Genomic DNA, 18,671 nt, shown 5'->3' with positions numbered 1-18,671 from the left:
TAAAATTTCAATGAGACTGGTTAGTTCTGACAGCAATCATATTTGCGTTTAAACATAAAGGAATTAAAAGCTTGAGTTTAAGACATTGAAAATATTACATGTAATGCTGTTTAAATTTTAATGCCTTGTCATATGGCAATAAAGTAGCTAAGGACAGAAGAGCAGGTCTGGAAAAGGAAACTGTCTTCACTCTGGCATTATAAACTCACACACTGTGCTATAAAAATAAGTTTATTAGATCATTTGAAAATTACAGCTTATTAGCCTTAACCTGTCTTTTGCTTTAATAAGGTCAAAAATCTAAGCAAATGAAGGCAAGGCGGTGGGAAGTGTTTACCCATCAAATTTCAGACCACCACTTTAGATGGAATTTGTTGTGCTTCTCCATCAAGAACATTTTTTTAAAAGCTTAAGAGAGACATTTGCATTACATAAGCTTAAATTCAAAAGAAAGCATCTGGATTTAAGTTTCCTAAACTATTTTAACTGAAAGAATGGAAACTTCTAAACAATGAACTATTAGGCAGTTTGCATTCGGATTTAGTCATTTTTTTCATGTTGCCCAAATACAGAATTACAAAATGCCCCTCAGTGTATTAATAAAATTAATTTACTAATAGCATTAACCACTTTCAATACTCTAACAATTCCTAATGTTACCATCTACTTCTGTTAGAACTGAGCAAGATAACTATGTCAACTACATATACACTGCTACTTTTTTTTATTGTTACTTGTATACAGAAGCCATACAAATCATATCAGGAATGGAGCAAAACTACTCTTTTTTTCTTCCCCTCCAAGAGGCAGAGAGGAAAGTGAGTTATAAAAGTAAAACTAGACAAGTCCCTGAAATCTAGAGGGAGTTTTTTATTTATTTATTTTCGCCTGGATTCAGTTGGCTGATTTTCCTTTATGTTTCAAACCAAGTTTCATTGTACAGCCTTTTGGCTGTTAACTTCAGCAACCAGCTGCACAAAGAAGCATCCTTGTTATAAGCTGTTGAACACCAATTTGTATGAGGGGCTTCATGTATGTAATGGTGTACTTCTCTCTACAAGGAAAAGAATTACATTATTAGCTGCTGAGATTAGAACATGTAATCACCCTACTACTTTGCTGTTGCACTTGCTAGTTCCTCTGAGGGAGGCAGGGTGAGGGGAGGAAGGAGGAGGAGGAGGCAGAGCAGTCAGTCATCAGTCATTTTTTCCTAAAGCTCTGAAATTGTTGAAAGAAAAAAAAAGTAGAAGTATCTGCCTTAATTTACTTTTCTGTCAGTGCATCATTCACTCTGAATTAAATAATAGCAATTAACTACAAGGATTATATCCATAGAAATCAACATGTACTTTCTTAATCCTTGTGAAATACACTTTTAAAGTCACCATAAGGAACACTGTTGCTTATGAAACATTTGTGGTGCATAAAAGCTAAGAATAAACTTCTTAAGCCAGTAATTAAGAAGCTAAGAGACGACAGAAGGGAGTAGATTTAGAAAAAATGTTTATTTCATAACTTAATCTATTCCTTTTTACATGTGTTACTAATTAAAGTGTTTTTAAGAATTTTTCAAAGTCCTGTATTGAGGCTTTAGCAATCTCTGTACAGAACACTTCATCGGGTAAGGATACTAGCTGGTCCAGAGAGATGTAGCTGGGTTGCGCTGGGTCATACTGGGCTCTTCCCAAGAACTTAAGAAACAAATGTCTCTCTCTGATTCGTAATAGTTTTGAGTTGAAAACCTAAGGAAGGAAGGAAAGGGAGAAGTTTTAGGTAGTCTAAATGTCAGAATCTGATGAATCTAAAATGTCAGCCTTTTTTCTTCCCCCCCCCCCTTTTTTTTTAAACCCCCACCAACCTGAAGTTTTATCAACAATCTGGACCTTTAGCCCTCATTTATGCCAAACATCAGAAAGAGGTTAAAGCTTAAATTATATTGAAATAAAAACTTAGGGAAAAATATAACTGTCTTGAGCATGTCAGCTTATAAGCTGACAGTTACTTGCATTATTTTGTGTGATCACAGCAAAGAAAGTGGAGAGGAGACGTTCAGGAACAGGGGGCAGGAATGACTGAGCACTTTGCATATATAGGTGGAAAYGCTTCCTTATGCAGTCCTTATACAGCTTCAGATTGGGATTGTTATGGAGTGGAAATTGAGAGGTGACCATATGACATAATACAGAACAGTGAATTGCATAGTAACTACAGAGAAAGCGAGTGGCTGCATCTATTTTTATAATATAGCCAAAAGGCTAAGTTTATTAGCTCAGAACAACCACTGGTCTCCTGCATAACAGTGCTTACCCTTGAAAACATTAGTCACCAAGAGAACTGTAGTCAAAGGAAAGAACAATGGTATAAGGAAATCATGGAAGAAATCAGTGGGACACAGCTGAAAGGAGAGAATCATGAGGAAGATAATACAGAGCTAGAGCTCTGCTTTTTATGTGCAGTATAACTGAAGAGAGAAGCTGCTTAAGAGCCAATCATAGTGACAAGAATTGTAGATACAGTGAAAGTGAGCAAAGTTTTTAGTAAAAAGGGAAGACTGAACTATTGAAGCAAGAACTATTAAGGATGCACACAAACCTGAAATGGGACAGAGAACAAAACTTACTTCTCCTCTGCCTTGCTTGCTTTTCAAAAGACAGTCAGAAGAAGGTTGGGGCAGGGGGAAGAACCTCTAATCACTGCTCATGGACTTAACGAACAGCAAGGATGATCAGCAGCTGTAGCAGCAGAGATGACTTAACAATAAAAAAAAAAAATCCTGGGTGCCTCTTATTTCTGGCATTATTGGCCATCAACCAACGTGGATGACAAGCCATATAGCAGACTGAATTGTAGAAGCCTTTTCTGAAACCTATTGGTTTTCAGGATGGAAGGGGAAAAAAGGGAAGAAAGGTGCGTGCAGCAAGAATGAGAAATCAAGGCTTCTCTCCACCTCCCCTCCCAAATAAAGGACAGAAATAATGAGGTGAAGCACCACAAAGTCAGAACAGTAAAACTGAGAAGGAAACGAGCAAGACTTATGTTCACTTACAAGTCAAGGCAGGCAAAAGCAAGACATGGACTGGTATTAAAAAAAAAAAAGAGTCAAGTAAAGATAGATATCAGATATCCAAGAAATCAAAATCCTGGAGAGCAGTCCTATTACCCCATATAATACATCGCTTTTTTAGCCAGTTAGATTCCCTGTTAGATTTCCTTTAAGAAAGTTACTGCAATATTGAAGTTGTAATGTGTGCTTTATTTTTTTCCCTTGTAAAGTTACTGGGTGCTACACAACTGTGACTGCATGTCAGCACTGGATAAAGTGACTAATGCTTTCAACTTGACTTGCAAGGCAATAACTGTAATGAGAAAATAGAAAAACAAAGTAGCCATCAAGAATATCAACTATTTTCATTCTTGTGATTATTTTTAAGCCTTTGCAGTAGCAAGGTCAGTGAGAATCTTATTGTCTCATGGAGAGAACTTGTTTTCTTACCTTTAAACTATAAGATATTTTAAGATCCTAGAATCTGGAAAATTTAACTTCCAACTAGGCAGATCTGAAAGAGAACTGTTTATAAATGTGCTATCTAATGAGCTCCATGTTTTTTCTTTTCTCTTACCTAGACATAAGGTTTGAGGACAAGGAATGTATAAGCAGGCACTAAATCGCTCTTGCATGACTCCAGAAGAGATCAGCATGATAAAAACAAATATTCACTAGATTACAGGAACAAAGAGAACTTTCAAACTGGAATTTACAATAGTTGGTGAGTTGCTAGTAAAAGTTATCCAAATTAAAATTAACAGCCAGACAAGATGAAGAACTTGTGTCCCACATATAGTGAGGATCCTCCTTTGGCACCGAACTAGTAAAGCACTTATGCAAAAAGCACCTGCTGTTTATCCCCAGATTAACAGCTCACCTGAGGAAATCGAGTAAGCATGTCATGGGGAATGCCCATGACATTGTGCAGGTAGTCAAATGTCTGTCTGAGCCTCTTTTTGCTTGCAGTTAAAGTCTTGGGGGTTTTAAACATAATGTGTTGAATTTCACTACGTTGAAAACCAAGTTCAATCTGACATACCTGAAAAAGAACATAATTTTATCTTCAAAAGTCAGCTACAGCAAACTTAGTTTATTTCAATGGTTTTCTTTAAACTAACTTAACACAAAATTCTACCCTTTGTCACTCAGCAATATCAATACAATCCACAACAGTATCTGCGATTCCAGTTCTCTGAAGCCAGAGAATGCAAGTTGTTTATCACTCCAGGTGATAAAGTGTAGTTTGTTTGTGGAATATCTCTTAAGTAAAGATGACTTCTATGAATGCCATCTGTTTTTTGGTTTGTCTGATATACAAACAGAATAGCTATGTCTCTGTACACAGGGCAGTTACAAGCATAAAAGATTCTTTGGGGAGAAGTCTTACCAATTTCAATACCAAGCTGTCAAAAGTGACTAACTTTTTAGGTTGTGGAGGTGTTGAATTCAGTGAAATGCAGCAATCAGTGAAAAATAGCTAATGACTACTTTTGTTAATATGCTATTTATTTTCTAATATATTCAAGTCAGATTTTTTTTATTAAGGAGTGTAATTTCAATCCAGTAGTCTTAGACATGTAGTCCATTCAACCTGAAAGAGACGCACTGAATATACAAGGTGTTCTATGTATCTTACAGTTGGTTAAGGCCAGAAGTAAGACTGCTTGTTCAGAAACTGCCCTGATTTTAATTACAGTTTCCCAAAAGAAAAATATAACACATTTTTTCAATAAAGTCATGAGTACTCCTCCCAAATGTAGGACAGCAAGCAGTTCACTGAGCTGCAGAGAAAGGAATTTAGCATTCAAAAGTGTCTGTCTGGCAATTCAACCATTTCTTCTATCCTCCAGTGACATTTACAAGCAGCTTTTTAGTCCTGAAGCCAATATGCTCAGAGTCAACATAACCAGACTTCAAATGCAACTCAGGTGCTTCTCCAGTTGGCAAGAAGGTGGTACATTTTGTTTGCCCACTGAAGCTCTTTTCCTAGACTGCTTGGCAAATGCAAAGGGAAGGGTTTGGTATCTGGGTTTTGAAGCTACCTTAGGACTTCCAGGCCTGTACAGGCAATTGTTTCTACAGATGATTATATTCAGGTCTTTCAGCTACTGGTTCTTCCTTATCTGCTTTAAAAATATTTGCCTATCACAAGAAATATTAATGAACAGTTAACACTGGAGTACAGAGATATGTTTGCCCATTGTGGTGTTTTTGACAGATCTGATCCGGCAGTCATAACTTCCTACACTGAAAACAGAGTAAGACCTGATGTTAAATCATTGGAGACATATAGCTTGCCCTAATGTAGACTTCATTGTGGCAAGTCTCTTGAGCTTTCCACGTGCCTCAATTCCTGCTCTGTGAAACAAGACAGCAATAATTCTCCCACTTGACCTGGAGCTCAGGTTTACATCCTCTTCGTTATTAAATAATTTGCAGAATGTTCAGTAACTCTCCAGACTGTGTATATTGATATTCTTACTGCATAAGCCCTAGCAATGTTCAACATGGTCTGTATAATTATTAACACAGACAGTGGCAATGCGAACATTCCAATTCTACTTTATCAGTGGATCTCTAATTGGACTTAATGAGACCTATAAAGGATGGAMTAATCCATCCCTGAACTCATTTAGTCCATAATTGGTATCTTCTGACAACCAGTATCAATTGTAGCAATGGTTTCTGAGTGCTAACAGCCCCCTCAGAACAAGGGATTCTACCAGATCACTTTGGAATGGCTGTTACATGATCTCACTTGCAAAGTACCAGTTTTCCACCACCAGCCTAGGACATACAGGACAGAATCCTGACCAAGTGTGAGACATCCAACCTCCAGAGAAGCTGGAACTTCTATGTATCAGTGGATTCCAATAGCAAGGACCTAAAAATCCTTCCTCTCTCCATAACATTTGTTAAAAATAAGARTGGTAGACAAAAAGTACATACTTTTTGATAGACAAGATAGTTGCACAGTACTGAGGGTCTTAAAGACACATTAAAAACTTAAAACATTAAAACTTAAAAACACATTATTCCCAGCCCGTGGAAACAATGTTCATTAAAAAGAAAGCACTATTAATTGGAACAGTCCGCTACTTTCCAGTCTCCTCCCTTACCACACACACATTCCAGATTGTAAGATTCCCAGGGATTAATAATTTCAGAACAGTAAGTCTATCTTAAAATTACATATTTTAATTCATAGTAACGCATCATAGGATAATGGGATTTCTCAAATTGTTACACTATATCACACTGTTTGGCCTAACTGGCTTTAGAGCACAATAATTAAAGCAATACACAGTTACATTTTCAAAGGGAAAAGGAGCCCCTGTGGGTCTGAAGTTATTTACCCAACAGTTGTTAATAACGACCATCTGCTATCAGACAATAAGTGTCAAATGCACATTTTGGCAGACTATCTACCTGCCAAGAGAAAAATAATTGACTGCACATTTCTTGCTSCTAAATCCTCAGGGACAATCCAAGTTCGCAAAATACAATAATTAAGAAAAAAAAGGGGCGGGGGGGGTAGGGAGCAGGCCCTATTTTTCACTCGCTATAAGGAAATGGGTAACCATTTGTGTCAACACAGCAGCTTTCAGGAGGAAGGGGCCCAGATGAAGTTTCTAACCTACATCAGACTAGAAGACAAAATAAGATGTTATTCCATGTATGCTCCAAGCTTGCTGTAAGCTTCCTACAGAGGAAAAGAATTAGCCTGACAAAATGCTCAAATTCATTTTACATCTTTACATAATTATTTCATCAAACTCTTTCTGTACAGGATTTCCTACAAGGAGTTTTACCTTCTGACTCTTAAACTGTGTGGGTACGCTGTTTTTAACATATACTAATAAGCTCACCTGAATGTTTTCTTTCACAGGCTCTAATTTGCCAGTCAGTAGCCTTGGAAAACGAATTACCAGATCCTTTGTCTGCAATTAGAATAAACAAAATACATAGGAAAAAAAAAGATTATTAGTAAAGCATGTCGTGAATCAAGCACTGAAAGATACAGACCTCACATTAACATTTTCTTTTTGCTGAATTCTGATTCTAGTTGGAGGCAAACTTTCTCTTGCATTTCGTTTTATCTCTAGCCCAAGATGAATTTGTATGAAGCAGCAATTTAATAAGAAACAAAGTTACTCAAATGCCATATTCCTTTTAAAGAGAGAGAGAAAAAAAACTTCACTAATGTAAAACAGCTGGGAAGAGGAAGTAACAGCATACCCCAAAAGTAGAAAGTGTACTGAAGTGTCTACTCTTTTTCAGTCTTTGGGTTGTTTCTTTCTAGCTCCTTAAAGGAAACACTACCTGATAGAAGCTGTGAAAAGATTTTTTTTTTTTTTTAAAAAAAAAATGCAGTATTTTATTTCTCTCCCTCAGGTTACACAATAATATTATGGTAATATAAGAAATTACCCCACATCTGCTGAACCCCAGGAGTACTTGTAGTCCACCCTGACTACAAGATGGTGACTAAACACTTTACCAGAGCAGTCTCTTACCTCAAGCCTAAGAAAGGCGAGCTAATAGAAGAATGTAAGATTTCACTTGGAACTTCTAATAGAAGAATGTAAGATTTCACTTGGAACTTGGTAATTATGGGCATCACCAGCCACTGTAGGGAAACAACTAACACACTTCCCACTTATTCCAGGAAGCTAGATCCTACAAAGATCCCAAAGCAGGGTGCAAAATACCTGCTAAGCACTTAGCAAGGTAGTGCTCACCAGGAAATCCACAGGTTAATCTTGGTGAGTTGAGCAGGTAGCATGTAGATGGATATGGCATTTGCTCATTGGACTATTTTTCACTGATAACTTTAGTACATTACAGTATCCTGAAGAGATGAAAAGCCAATTAGTTTTCTAGAAGTCAAGGAGTTGCTTCCTGTTTTTAGCRGTATTTGTGTACAAGTGTTTGAAGGTCATCACAAGGCTCTATGTTCCAAGGCCTTGCTACTGTCATTGACACAGTACCTTTGATGTATAGTTTTTACCTTTCTTACACTGAGGCCAAGTTCATTTTTGAAGAAACCCAGTCTGTTATCCAGTCTTTCCACTGAAAACAACAGTAAATATGGAGCTCTTGAGACCATCTGAGCAATTTCTCTCTTATCAAATTTTTTTGATTTTAGGTAAGCCACTCTAGAAAGAGAACAAAAAAAAAAAAATCCAGTGATGAAAATTTTATTGCCTCCATTTATTCAGTACTTGTTTAAATTCCTCAGTGATCTCTTATAAATGGACAGATGTTCTAGCATTAATATGCAACTCTGCCAAAAATAATTGCAGGGAGGGAGGGGGGAGGAAATCTGCAGTTATCATAAAAGCAAGATACCATCCCTTCCAATTAATTAGAAGCAAAATAAACCTCAGAGAAGAATGTCAATAGTGAAGACAGATTTTAATTCCTTCCAGCTGTACTTAAGCAGATAACTATGTTAACCTATGTTTAACAACTAGCCTGTCTCCTAGACTGCGAACACATTAATAGATCGTCACAGGCTACGGCCATGAAGATATACACAGCCTTTTACTATTTTAATGAATTCCATTTCTACTGCTGAAAGAATAGAGTATTATATCTCATACAYCTCCGTTTTGCCAATAGCACTGGAGCAGAAATATCATAGAACAATGCCACATGTATAGACACCATCCAAAAAGACATTTCTAAATCAGCTGAACTTACTCTTGTTACGATAGATTCCTACTTTCAGTCACTGGTCCAAGTATTTAGTTGCAAAACATCTGGTTGTCAGAATGGTGAAGAACTGATCAAGGTTTTTAGGTTTAACAGAGGTTTCTTTCTTTCCARCTCAAGACTTTTCACTTTCACTGAATTGAACAAAGTTTGGAAAATCTTATTTCAAGTACTACTTGCAGTAGATTATTACCATAGCTCCCAGAAAAAGGAATAGAGGGGGAAATACCACAGAAGAGAAACACAATTAATCCATGTACCATGATTTACCAAAAAAAAAAAAAAAAAAAAGTACTTCAATTTGAAGAGGTTCCTTTGATTATAGATGAGCATAAACAGAAGCATCTGCTGTCAGATGATCTTAGGGTATACAAGAACTGATTTTATCCAACAGTAATTAGGATACTAAATAGACTGCAGAATGTTTTGCAGAAGCAGACATCCAGCAAAAGATGCTTGCTCTTGCAATGAAGGAAAAAAAAAAGGAGGGGAGGGAGGAGGATTGTTAAATCATGTCTTGGGGAGAGAAAGAATAAAAATACCTTCCAGATACAACCACCTCCCTCCCCAGCAAACCCTCAAGAAAGATATCATCATAAGCCAAAAGTCAGACAGAAGATCCAAGAACAAGCTCTAGGGGACCCATTTCTAACTGAGGAGGTAAACCAACACAGAAGATAACAGCCTAGGCTCTCAACAATACTAACAGAACTGGCTGCAGGAACCTCAGAGACCAGGGTGGGGTAGAGGGGAGAAGAAATGCATAGAACTAAGCAATTTTTCTTTTGAAAATTATCCCATTATGTTTTAAACCACTGCAGCTTGGCTCCACTGTGCTTCTTCCACTCAATTGGTCAAGTACACAACTGCCAAGCATCCTAGCCTAGAAACATAACTAAATGGTAGCAGCTTAAAAATATAACAAAAATCCTTTGGTTCTCCTGACTCCACCTCTTTGTCTTCTGTCAACAATTCATCAAGACTCACACTTGAAATATATATACATATATTTTTTACAACCTTGAAAGACAAGAGACTTAAGAGAGATGGCAAGATTCTGATCACCTGAGTCCAGAAGCTGGTATGTTTAAGAGACACAATCAATCGACCAATTTAACAAAGGTCTGTGATAAGTCTAAGTGTTGCCATGAAGGTTATCACTCATCCTAGTACAAGGGTCAGCAGTTCCATACAGCACGTTAACTGCTATCATTAGCGATACGACAAAATGAAGCAACTGGTGCAGCTGCAGTACAGAGACTGATTTGCAACTGTCAGAATTGTTATGAATTATGGAATGTTTTGACTTTTACAGTGTTTATCTGAAGTCACATGCCAAATCTATTGAAATTTGTGTTTTGTTTCCTGGCAACATGGAATCCATAGCAATAAAACATTCCAGAATGATGTAATCAATAGCACATCCATCTGTGCTCACGTCCATCTGTACTTAAGTGTTTGTGCAAAGGTATAGTCAGCTTTCAGAAGATAGCTATCTGAGACACATTTACTTTATAGCCTGCTATACATCCTTTGCAGCACAAAACTTTGAAGTTTGCAGAAAAGCATTCACCAATGCCAAACACAGATACACTTACTGAAATCAATCAACAAAATATTCCAATCCAATAATTTGGATTGCCCTGTCCAACCTCTATTTCACTAACCAGACAGTGCCACAGGGCAGCCACTGAAGAGCAAATCTGACTTCACAGTAGAATTAGAATTTTATGATAGCAAAAATGAACCAACCAACCAACCGAAAACCACACACATACTTCTCTCTTCAGAAAAATAGAAGCAGCTCAGACAATCTGGACTCAGGGAGTAATTTACTGTTACTTTTTGCACATTTTCAAAATAAGATTCTTTTTATGAAAGGTCACTACTGAATAAGAGGATGGAAAGAACAGAAAAAGATGAAGAAAAAAAAACTCAGGTCTATGTTAGGTAAGAGCCTCCTAATGTGACTATTTCTAAAAAGCTATACTTTCAGATTTCTGTCTTGAGCAGATACTACATGCAAGGCTTTCTCTTCTGGTATTTTTAAATACTGAGATGGCTTGAGTTCATTACAAAGAATGCTTAAATCCAGCTGTTCTGTACAAGATGATTGTTGAATTAATACAAGCCTTTCTGAGCTATTTTTGAGAACAGAAATCCATCCTATTGCAGTATTTACACAATCAATGCACCTAATGAAAGTATGAATCAGAAAAACAAAAAAGTACTTCTGCACAGAAGTGTTATCAGAGCTACACGACAAACAAATATAACTGGGTATAAAAACGCTAAGACATCTGTATGACTGAAAGACAGCCTAGTTTAAAAAAAAAAGAAAGAAAGAAAGAAAGAAAGAAAGAAAAAGGACCTCCCACAGTCTGGTAGCAGTACCTTGAGTATCCCATGCCTTAATGGGATCCCACCAAGCACAAACAAACAGAAAAAAAATCCCCCACACACCCAGGTAGCAGTGCAGCAAAGGAATATGGAAAACTTTTGTGAATTCAAAAGCCAACAAAGAGAAAGAGCGGAAGCAGTGCWCTTACAAGCCATCACACCAGCCCTACAGCAAAGGACATTAGCAACAAAGTGATTGGGGATTCATAAAAATATAAGCTCAAAGCCTATGGTCAGTTACTGCAGATAATTGAAGACTCAGAGAGCAATAGTTTTGGGGGAAAAAAGAGGTTTATGCCTTTTAGCACGCATGTTTTACAACACAAAACAAGTATTTTAGAATACATCATTTAAAGATCTTGAGTATTTTAAATTTAGGATATTTAAATTTAGGGGGGGGTCTTTAAAAGTGAAAGCCTTTCTGCCACAAATGTAACACCTATCTTTAAAATTCTGAAAAAAAATCCTCCATTCCTCCAAAATTAACAATGCAAAAACATTAGGGACACACTTCTACAAATAAATATGCATGGTTACAATTGTAAGACCTCAACCAGACTGACATCAGTATAGATATCTCAGACACTGCAATATGAAGTCCAACATCCTAGCTTAAGCCAACTGCACAAGCAGTTAAAACCTGCACATGCATGTGGCCAAACACTATGATGATGGTTGATTTCTGAGAGGGAGAATGGACAGCTGCTATCAGTAACATCTTAGACTGTTCCAGGAAGATCTGCTACATCTCAATATTCTTGTTTTGACCACCATTAGTYCTCCAACTTAGCTGCAGATTTATAAAACTACTTCATACCAGTATTATCCAGTTTTATCTCTAGAGCTTACTAGACAAAGAATTGTTAGTAAAATAACTGCCATTAAAGAGAAAGACTCACAGTCGGCAAACATTACCAGAGGCAGAGAAAGAGCAACGCTATTAAATAGCCCAATTCAGACAACACTGAAGCTGGTGAAAGCAGTAATCAGACTTTACTCAACTTCAGATGTAACTCACATCACTGCTGGAGAAAGATTAATATATGTATACATATCATATTTTTTCAGTGCATACTTTCAGTCTAAGCAGCCCTTACATTCAGAATGCAGCATTTTTAGAAGTTAAGAGTTCTTTAATTAGTTGCGTTAACTACAATCTGCACTACACTAGTACATGAAGAAAACAGCTTTTTTTCCCTCCTATAGTCTCAGGAGAAACACCCATAGATACCATGACTATTTTTTTTAATAAATAATTCCACCTTCATAAAAGAATAATCTTTAAAAACAAACTCCAGAAAATACCTAACCAAATAATCTTTGGTCTGAGATATTACGAGATCTTCTAAAAGACTGGTATTTACCCTTATGTGCAGATAAACTCTACGACACTAAGTGACAGTCTAATGTCATACAGCTGGTAACAAAAAAAATTAGTTCATGGTGGTCTCATTCTCAGTTCCAGCTGGAGAAAAAAATCACAACTCCAAAACCCTCTGCTGCTGTTATAAATAAGAGAAAAGATGTGATCTGCTTCTCTTGCCGCAGAATTCACAAGGTATAGGCAGACATTTAATCTAGAAGAGCAGTTCTAAAACATGACTGGTAAAGGCTAGATAACCACTGCCAGTCATCAACATTTCTTGCAAAGCACTACATACAGTCAAGTCTGACAAAGGGGTTATGGTTCTACAAACCTTTAAGGAAAGCCTTGGGGACCATCGTTTTGGAACCAAAACTGATAGTGGCAAAGTAAGCAGCTTAGGATGGCAAGCTGCTTCCCCCTATCTACGGCAGAGAGACAGAGATCAGCCACTTTAAACAGCCCATCTGCACCCCAATGCTACGAAGGGTAGGCAGTGATACAGGACAACAGGTACTGCTGCAGTGTAAGTATAGGCATACGTGTACACAGAGGGTGGGAGAATCAGACTGAGGAGCAGCAATTAATTACACCTCTAGACACTGCAGACAAGGAGACCTGTTCTCCAGGGGTGGCCCTGATCCTTCTTTTCTGCATAGCAACAGAAGGCTCCCCATCTAGCCATGCCCTGGCCCATCTCTCTTCCCTACTTTTGAGCTCATAAACATTCAGGCTCCTCACAAAGGGACCAAAGGAGGTAGAGGTGCAGGGTGTGAATGCCAGCAGAGGCTGGGCTCACTAAGATGTGTTATTCCCTCTTCCTCATGCAGAGCAGTACTGATGCCTTCCRCTGTCCTTCTATACTCAATGAGGAGCTGACCACATCCTCCCTCTCTTGACAGCTCCACACCCACCAGAACAAACCTAGCTCTCCAAAAATTACAATGATCTTCCCATTGCAACCCACCCTACCATACAGTTTAACTGGCCAACAGTACATGGGGAGTGCACAGAGAGGGGTGGCTAAACAGTCCCACATCCAGGATTTTAGCACATTTAAGTAGTAGATCTAACATGGTTCCAACACATTTTTAAAGATGGGCAAATAAAGACATAAAATTTTAGGTAATAATTATTCCAGAAGCAGTGTCCTTGGTAATTCAGGTCCAAGCTGTCACCAAAAAGGATAGTGTTATCCCATTCTTCCTCCCTCCTGAAGTATGTTCCTTCTCATCCCTTGCATAGACACTAGCAGTACACGGCCATGCAGCTCCCTAATCTGACTAAAACTTACGCAGTAAAATTTGTTAATGGTCAGTATTCAGGTGGATCAGGGAATTCACTCTTGACTTACCACACCACCACCACCACCTATTAGTGCTGAACTATAGGAAGGAACAGGAACACAGAGTCACGGATCAAGTGAGGAAGGAAACAGCAACAACACAAGTTGAGATAGGCTTAAGCCGCTTGTTCAACTAGATGTTGAGCCAACGGATTTAAGAATCTATTGCTATTTTGAAAGCTCACCGGGTTTCTAGAGCTTCTAAATCTTCACCAAGGATGTATGGATTTTTGGTCAGAAATGATCCCAGCTGATTGTCTTCTACACCCACATCCTTAAGAAACAGAAGTATTTTTCTTACATCTTTTTCAAAGTCCAAAGTCAGTAAGAGTTGGCCTGCCTTTTGACGCTTCTCCACCTGGGATAAATCAACTCCTACAACAAATAAAATCAGATACTGTTTTAATTAGGCATATGCCCTATTTACTACAACTATTTCACAAAGGCATGCTAAAGTTTATAGGGCCTCTCCTTTTTTTGCACTGATTTAGCATACTTCACTTGCTCAACATAGCAAGGTCACAATACCTTGTATATTGTGGAAAGATTCCAGATAAAACAAACAGRATAGTTTTAAAGGTGACTGCTACATTAATTTTCTGTAAGAGGACTACTGCAGCAAATCCTGTGTGTGAGCAACTGAGCACACTAGAATTTGCCACATGCATAGACTTAAGTGTATTGCACAGAAGTATATGTCCAAGGGAACTCCCAAATCCATCATACGATGGAAGGGGACAATTTTGCAGTAAAGTACCCTTCAGTTATTGGCTCACACAAATTGAATACTATTGGACTGGGTCAGATTTCCCCACTCCTTCTGGTATCTCATTGCATTTTGGGGAAAAAAGGAAGGGGCCAGTAGCTTTGACATCAACCATCCTTCTCACACAACCCAAGTGCTTTTTGATAAGCACTAAGGTACTCTCCCATTCCTTTCTTCTTTCCTCCCCAGTTTATTATACCCTACTTTRAGGGCTCTGCAGAGCAACAGCTCTCCTTCCTTCCAGGAAGGGAAGAGTTGCAGCAAATTAAAACATCCTTTCTCAGACAAAAAGAAAAAAAGACCAGTCAAATCACACAAGGTTCTCTCTACCCTCCTAGAAGCTGTGGGAGATGCATCTTCCAGCATCCACAAGACTAAGGGGCTAAGGTAGCCAATCTTGTCTTTAACCAATATGGCACTGCTAGTGAGTCATGCAGTCCCCTTCCTCTTTCCATTTACCCTGTACATCATTCCACTGCCCTTAGCTGTGGATTGCTGTTCCTATAAAGTTTCCAATTTTCAAGTTTACAAGGGAATCAGTAAGTACAAAACACAAACTAAAGAATCTCCAAAGCACCAGGTATAGGCAAATCACCTAACCCCTCTCCCCCCGCCCACATATACCTAAATGTACCAGTTTTGCCAGGGTTTCTGAGTGGTCAACATAATCTCGGAGCGTGGAAGACTGAAGGGGAAGAAGTGGTTCTGCAATGATCTGCATGGCTTCTTCCTCAGATATCTCCTCCAAAGCAGATGAAGGTGGGATRTCATCCCAGTCTAACAAAAAAAGATAGAAGAGTTGGATGCATTTTGTGAAGGATAAAGTTGTTCCCCGCAACTTAAGAGATTTCTTCAATTCCATCTCAAAAATGCAAAAACACTTTGTAAGAAATGAACAGCCAATATATGTTCATTTGAAAATATATGAAACCATAGATTCTGTTACTACTTTTCAGTCTCAAATGCATCTTCCCATACAAGCTAAAAACCTAAGTTCATCTCTGTCACATCTCCTTGACATTGCCTATCAACTCTTGATCACATGACCAAATTCTGAACTTAGTCCCCAGCAAGCCTGCCTTCACAGTCTCCCACTCTGATCACTGTGGACAACAGATTACATCACTTTCTTGAAAAAGAGGGTCTTCTTTCATCTTCATGAATATATTATTGCCTGATCATATTCAGATCAAAAGCAACTGCAAAGATAGTTTTCCATAACCTGACACCCCTCATATCTCCTCCCCTTCTGATTCTGATGTCTGAATTGCAATTGTTTTAACTTTTAAGGTATTTCACAGCAATCTCCTACTAAGCAATATACAACTGAGATGAGATACTCATCTGACACCCATCACCCCTGAAAGCTAAGGAAACCAGACTCCATTTCCTACTCAATAAAGTTTCTAAATGAGTGCCATTACGCTTGTTTTCCCTTGAATGTCCAAAACCACCTTCTCTTAGAAATACTCAACTTACCTATTCAGCTATTGACAGGAGCTCACAGAAGCTAGATCAAGATTGCTGTTCTGCAGGCTGACCTATAGTATTCACCTCAGTTATCAAACTGGTAACTGATCAACAGCCCTAATTATAAACTCTTCAGGATGGAAATTTTCTCCATACTGTACCTTAGTATAATGACCAGGGCTTCCTAGAGACAAGGGTAATAATATTCCTCATCAAAAAGACAAAACCAAAGCACAACTACCAAGTTCCTATAAGCAGGAAGAATCTCTCATACTAGGAAGAGTTGCATAGGAGAACTGACAAGAGCCACCACCACAGGTGTTGAGTTAGCCTATCTTTTTCTCAAAGCTTCAATTAAAAAAAACCAAATCAGTAAAATGTTTTTAGTGACACTTACAGCTTAACAGCAAAAAGAGCTCTATATGAATCTATATAGACATGAAACACTTCCTTTAAACCTGCTAAGGACCAAACCAATATACAGCACTAGCCATTCTGGTAGCACAGATGCACATTTTTTCAGCTCCAAGTTGCTTAAGTCTCCTATTCGAAAACAGATCTTCAGAAAACAGCTAACAATTATTTTTCTTCAATCATATTACTGCCAACTGGGTAAAGTGTTACACAAACACACAGAACTGTTAGTCTGCCAGCAGATAACATTCTGGCACATAAATAAACTGCACTGCAGGTGCTGATGCAAATGAGCTCGCTGGCCTGTCAGTTCCAGAGCAGTACTTCTTCCAGCAGCAGCTGCACAAACATACAGAGCTCAGTTGCAGCTCTGAACCACCCCAAAAATAAGCTCTGCAGCATCCAAATTGGCAGTGCTCAGCGCTGAATCTAGGCATAAAGAACTGCTCAATAACTCCAAAGAAAGTTCTCTCAGCATCTCAGCATACCAGAAGTGTTTTCAAAGGATGATATGTTTTACTCTCACTTATCTCTACAAGAGCAGGGAAGTGAGGCAATTTGCTCTGGGTGACAACACTAAGGAGACTTTGCATTTATCTCCATTTCCTCAGGGAACAGTTTGATGAGCATTTCTCATCACGGCAGTGCATAAGCAGGCTTCACACTTTGCTGCCTCCTACTGCCCATCATTCAGAATCCTCTCTCAGCTGTGCAGCTGTGTTGCACAAGCTGGACCAGTGTGGCCTCCTCCATCCCTGCTCAAAAAACATACACCTTTCTCCTGCACCAACACAACTGGGAGAGGAAGGCAAATACTTAGCTGCTGCAGGTAGGGCTATGAAAAGTAAGGCTCTTTGAACTGCAGCTCCAGACCAACATTTCCACTCAACTGATCATACTTATATCACTGCTTAAAGGTGCTCTACTTCCTAGAGCTACCACAGGCTGCATTAACTATGGGGCTAAAACCGAGTAAAATTCAGAAACTTCAAATAAATACTCTAACTAAGCAAGGCAAAAAAAAAAAAATACTGAACACACAATTTGTGGATTTAGAAGAAATGGTATTCCTAAGGCCTCTTACCTTCATACGGTATTGCTGCATTCACATCAGGTAACATTTCTGCTTTTTCTTGTTTCTGGTTTACCTCTGAAGGTAAATTACTTTCAGGAGATGCAAGAGATCCATCCTTGGAGCTGGTGGGCTGAGAACAACTCCCTGTAGATAAAAGTCTGTAGGTCTGCAGTTTCCACAAGGAAAAGTTATTTTCAGAAGGCAGCAAAGCCAGACGGCAAAATGCATGACATGTCCATGTCRTGTTGCTGCAACTCCTCAGTTTCTGAGGAAATTCAGTAGCATGGGCTCTTTTCAGTGAGCACCACCACCACCGGGAGACCTGGCGAGCCCACAACGCCATCTTCCACGTCAGTACAACATCCTGCTAGAAGGCAAAAGACCAAGGAGTAAAGCAAGCGCTGACCTCACCTCACCCACAGGCCAGGGAGYTTGTGCATTAGCTCCCAAAGCAGGAAAGCATAAGTTACAAGCTATAAAACATTAAGTAGCTGTTTCAGAGCTTTAAATACAAGACAAATGGAAGAAACATAACTGAGCAGAGCAGGCCCTGGACAACACAACCTTTATGAAAGCCATCCCCGTAGGCAAGCTACAAGGAGCAGAGGAGAAAATCGAGCAAGGACCTAAACGCTCCCACTAAGGCAACCCAAGGGGCAGGGCAGTCGGTGCAGAGCAGCACCGCACAACCTGGTACCAGGCGAGCAGAGGCTACGCTGGCTGCCCGGCCTTGCAGGCCGCTCCAGGCCGGCAGCCTCAGTGCGCGCATGCCGGCCGGGCCGCGGGAGGATGGGCACAGCCGCGAGCACCGCCCGCGGGGAGGCCGCTGCAGGCTGTTCGGGACCGTTAAAGACCGTTGGGGCCCGGCAGCGCCTCACCTGCCCCTCGCACCGCTCCCGCGCACGCCGCCGAGCCCACGTGGCTTCCCCCCACCAACCCAGGCGAGACCACTCGGAAGCAGGGAGGGGGTGGCGGGGCGAAAGATTCCGCTCCGCTGGCGTGCGGGGGCCGCCCAGGCTCCACCTCTCCCCCCCCCTCCCCGACGTCGCGTAGTACGGGGCGCGCCGGAGCGGC

General features: G+C 39.5%; 1 protein-coding gene across 2 annotated transcripts; it reads right to left on the bottom strand.

Annotated features, from left to right (window-relative positions):
* Positions 1-215: 215 nt before the first annotated feature.
* MTERF3 (mitochondrial transcription termination factor 3) lies at positions 216-18,613 on the bottom strand. 2 transcript variants are annotated; one of them, XM_085303494.1, is made up of 8 exons: positions 18,476-18,613; positions 17,607-17,964; positions 15,263-15,415; positions 14,058-14,247; positions 8,058-8,205; positions 6,916-6,987; positions 3,924-4,085; positions 216-1,742 (listed from the first exon to the last, which is right to left on the bottom strand). In XM_085303494.1, exons 2-8 carry the CDS (start codon positions 17,938-17,940, stop codon positions 1,548-1,550), a joined length of 1,254 nt encoding a protein of 417 aa, XP_085159620.1. In that variant the 5' UTR covers positions 17,941-17,964; positions 18,476-18,613; the 3' UTR covers positions 216-1,547. The 2 variants fall into 2 exon arrangements, with proteins under 2 accessions (XP_085159620.1, XP_085159539.1); XM_085303413.1 differs by having other exon boundaries at positions 17,607-17,961; positions 18,476-18,537.
* Positions 18,614-18,671: the final 58 nt, after the last annotated feature.

This window comes from Rhea americana, unplaced genomic scaffold (assembly GCF_003343005.1).
Source record: "Rhea americana isolate MKP2758 unplaced genomic scaffold, rheAme1 scaffold_0, whole genome shotgun sequence".
NCBI classification, from domain to species: Eukaryota; Metazoa; Chordata; class Aves; order Rheiformes; family Rheidae; genus Rhea; species Rhea americana.
This window is presented reverse-complemented; position numbering and strand designations above follow the sequence as displayed.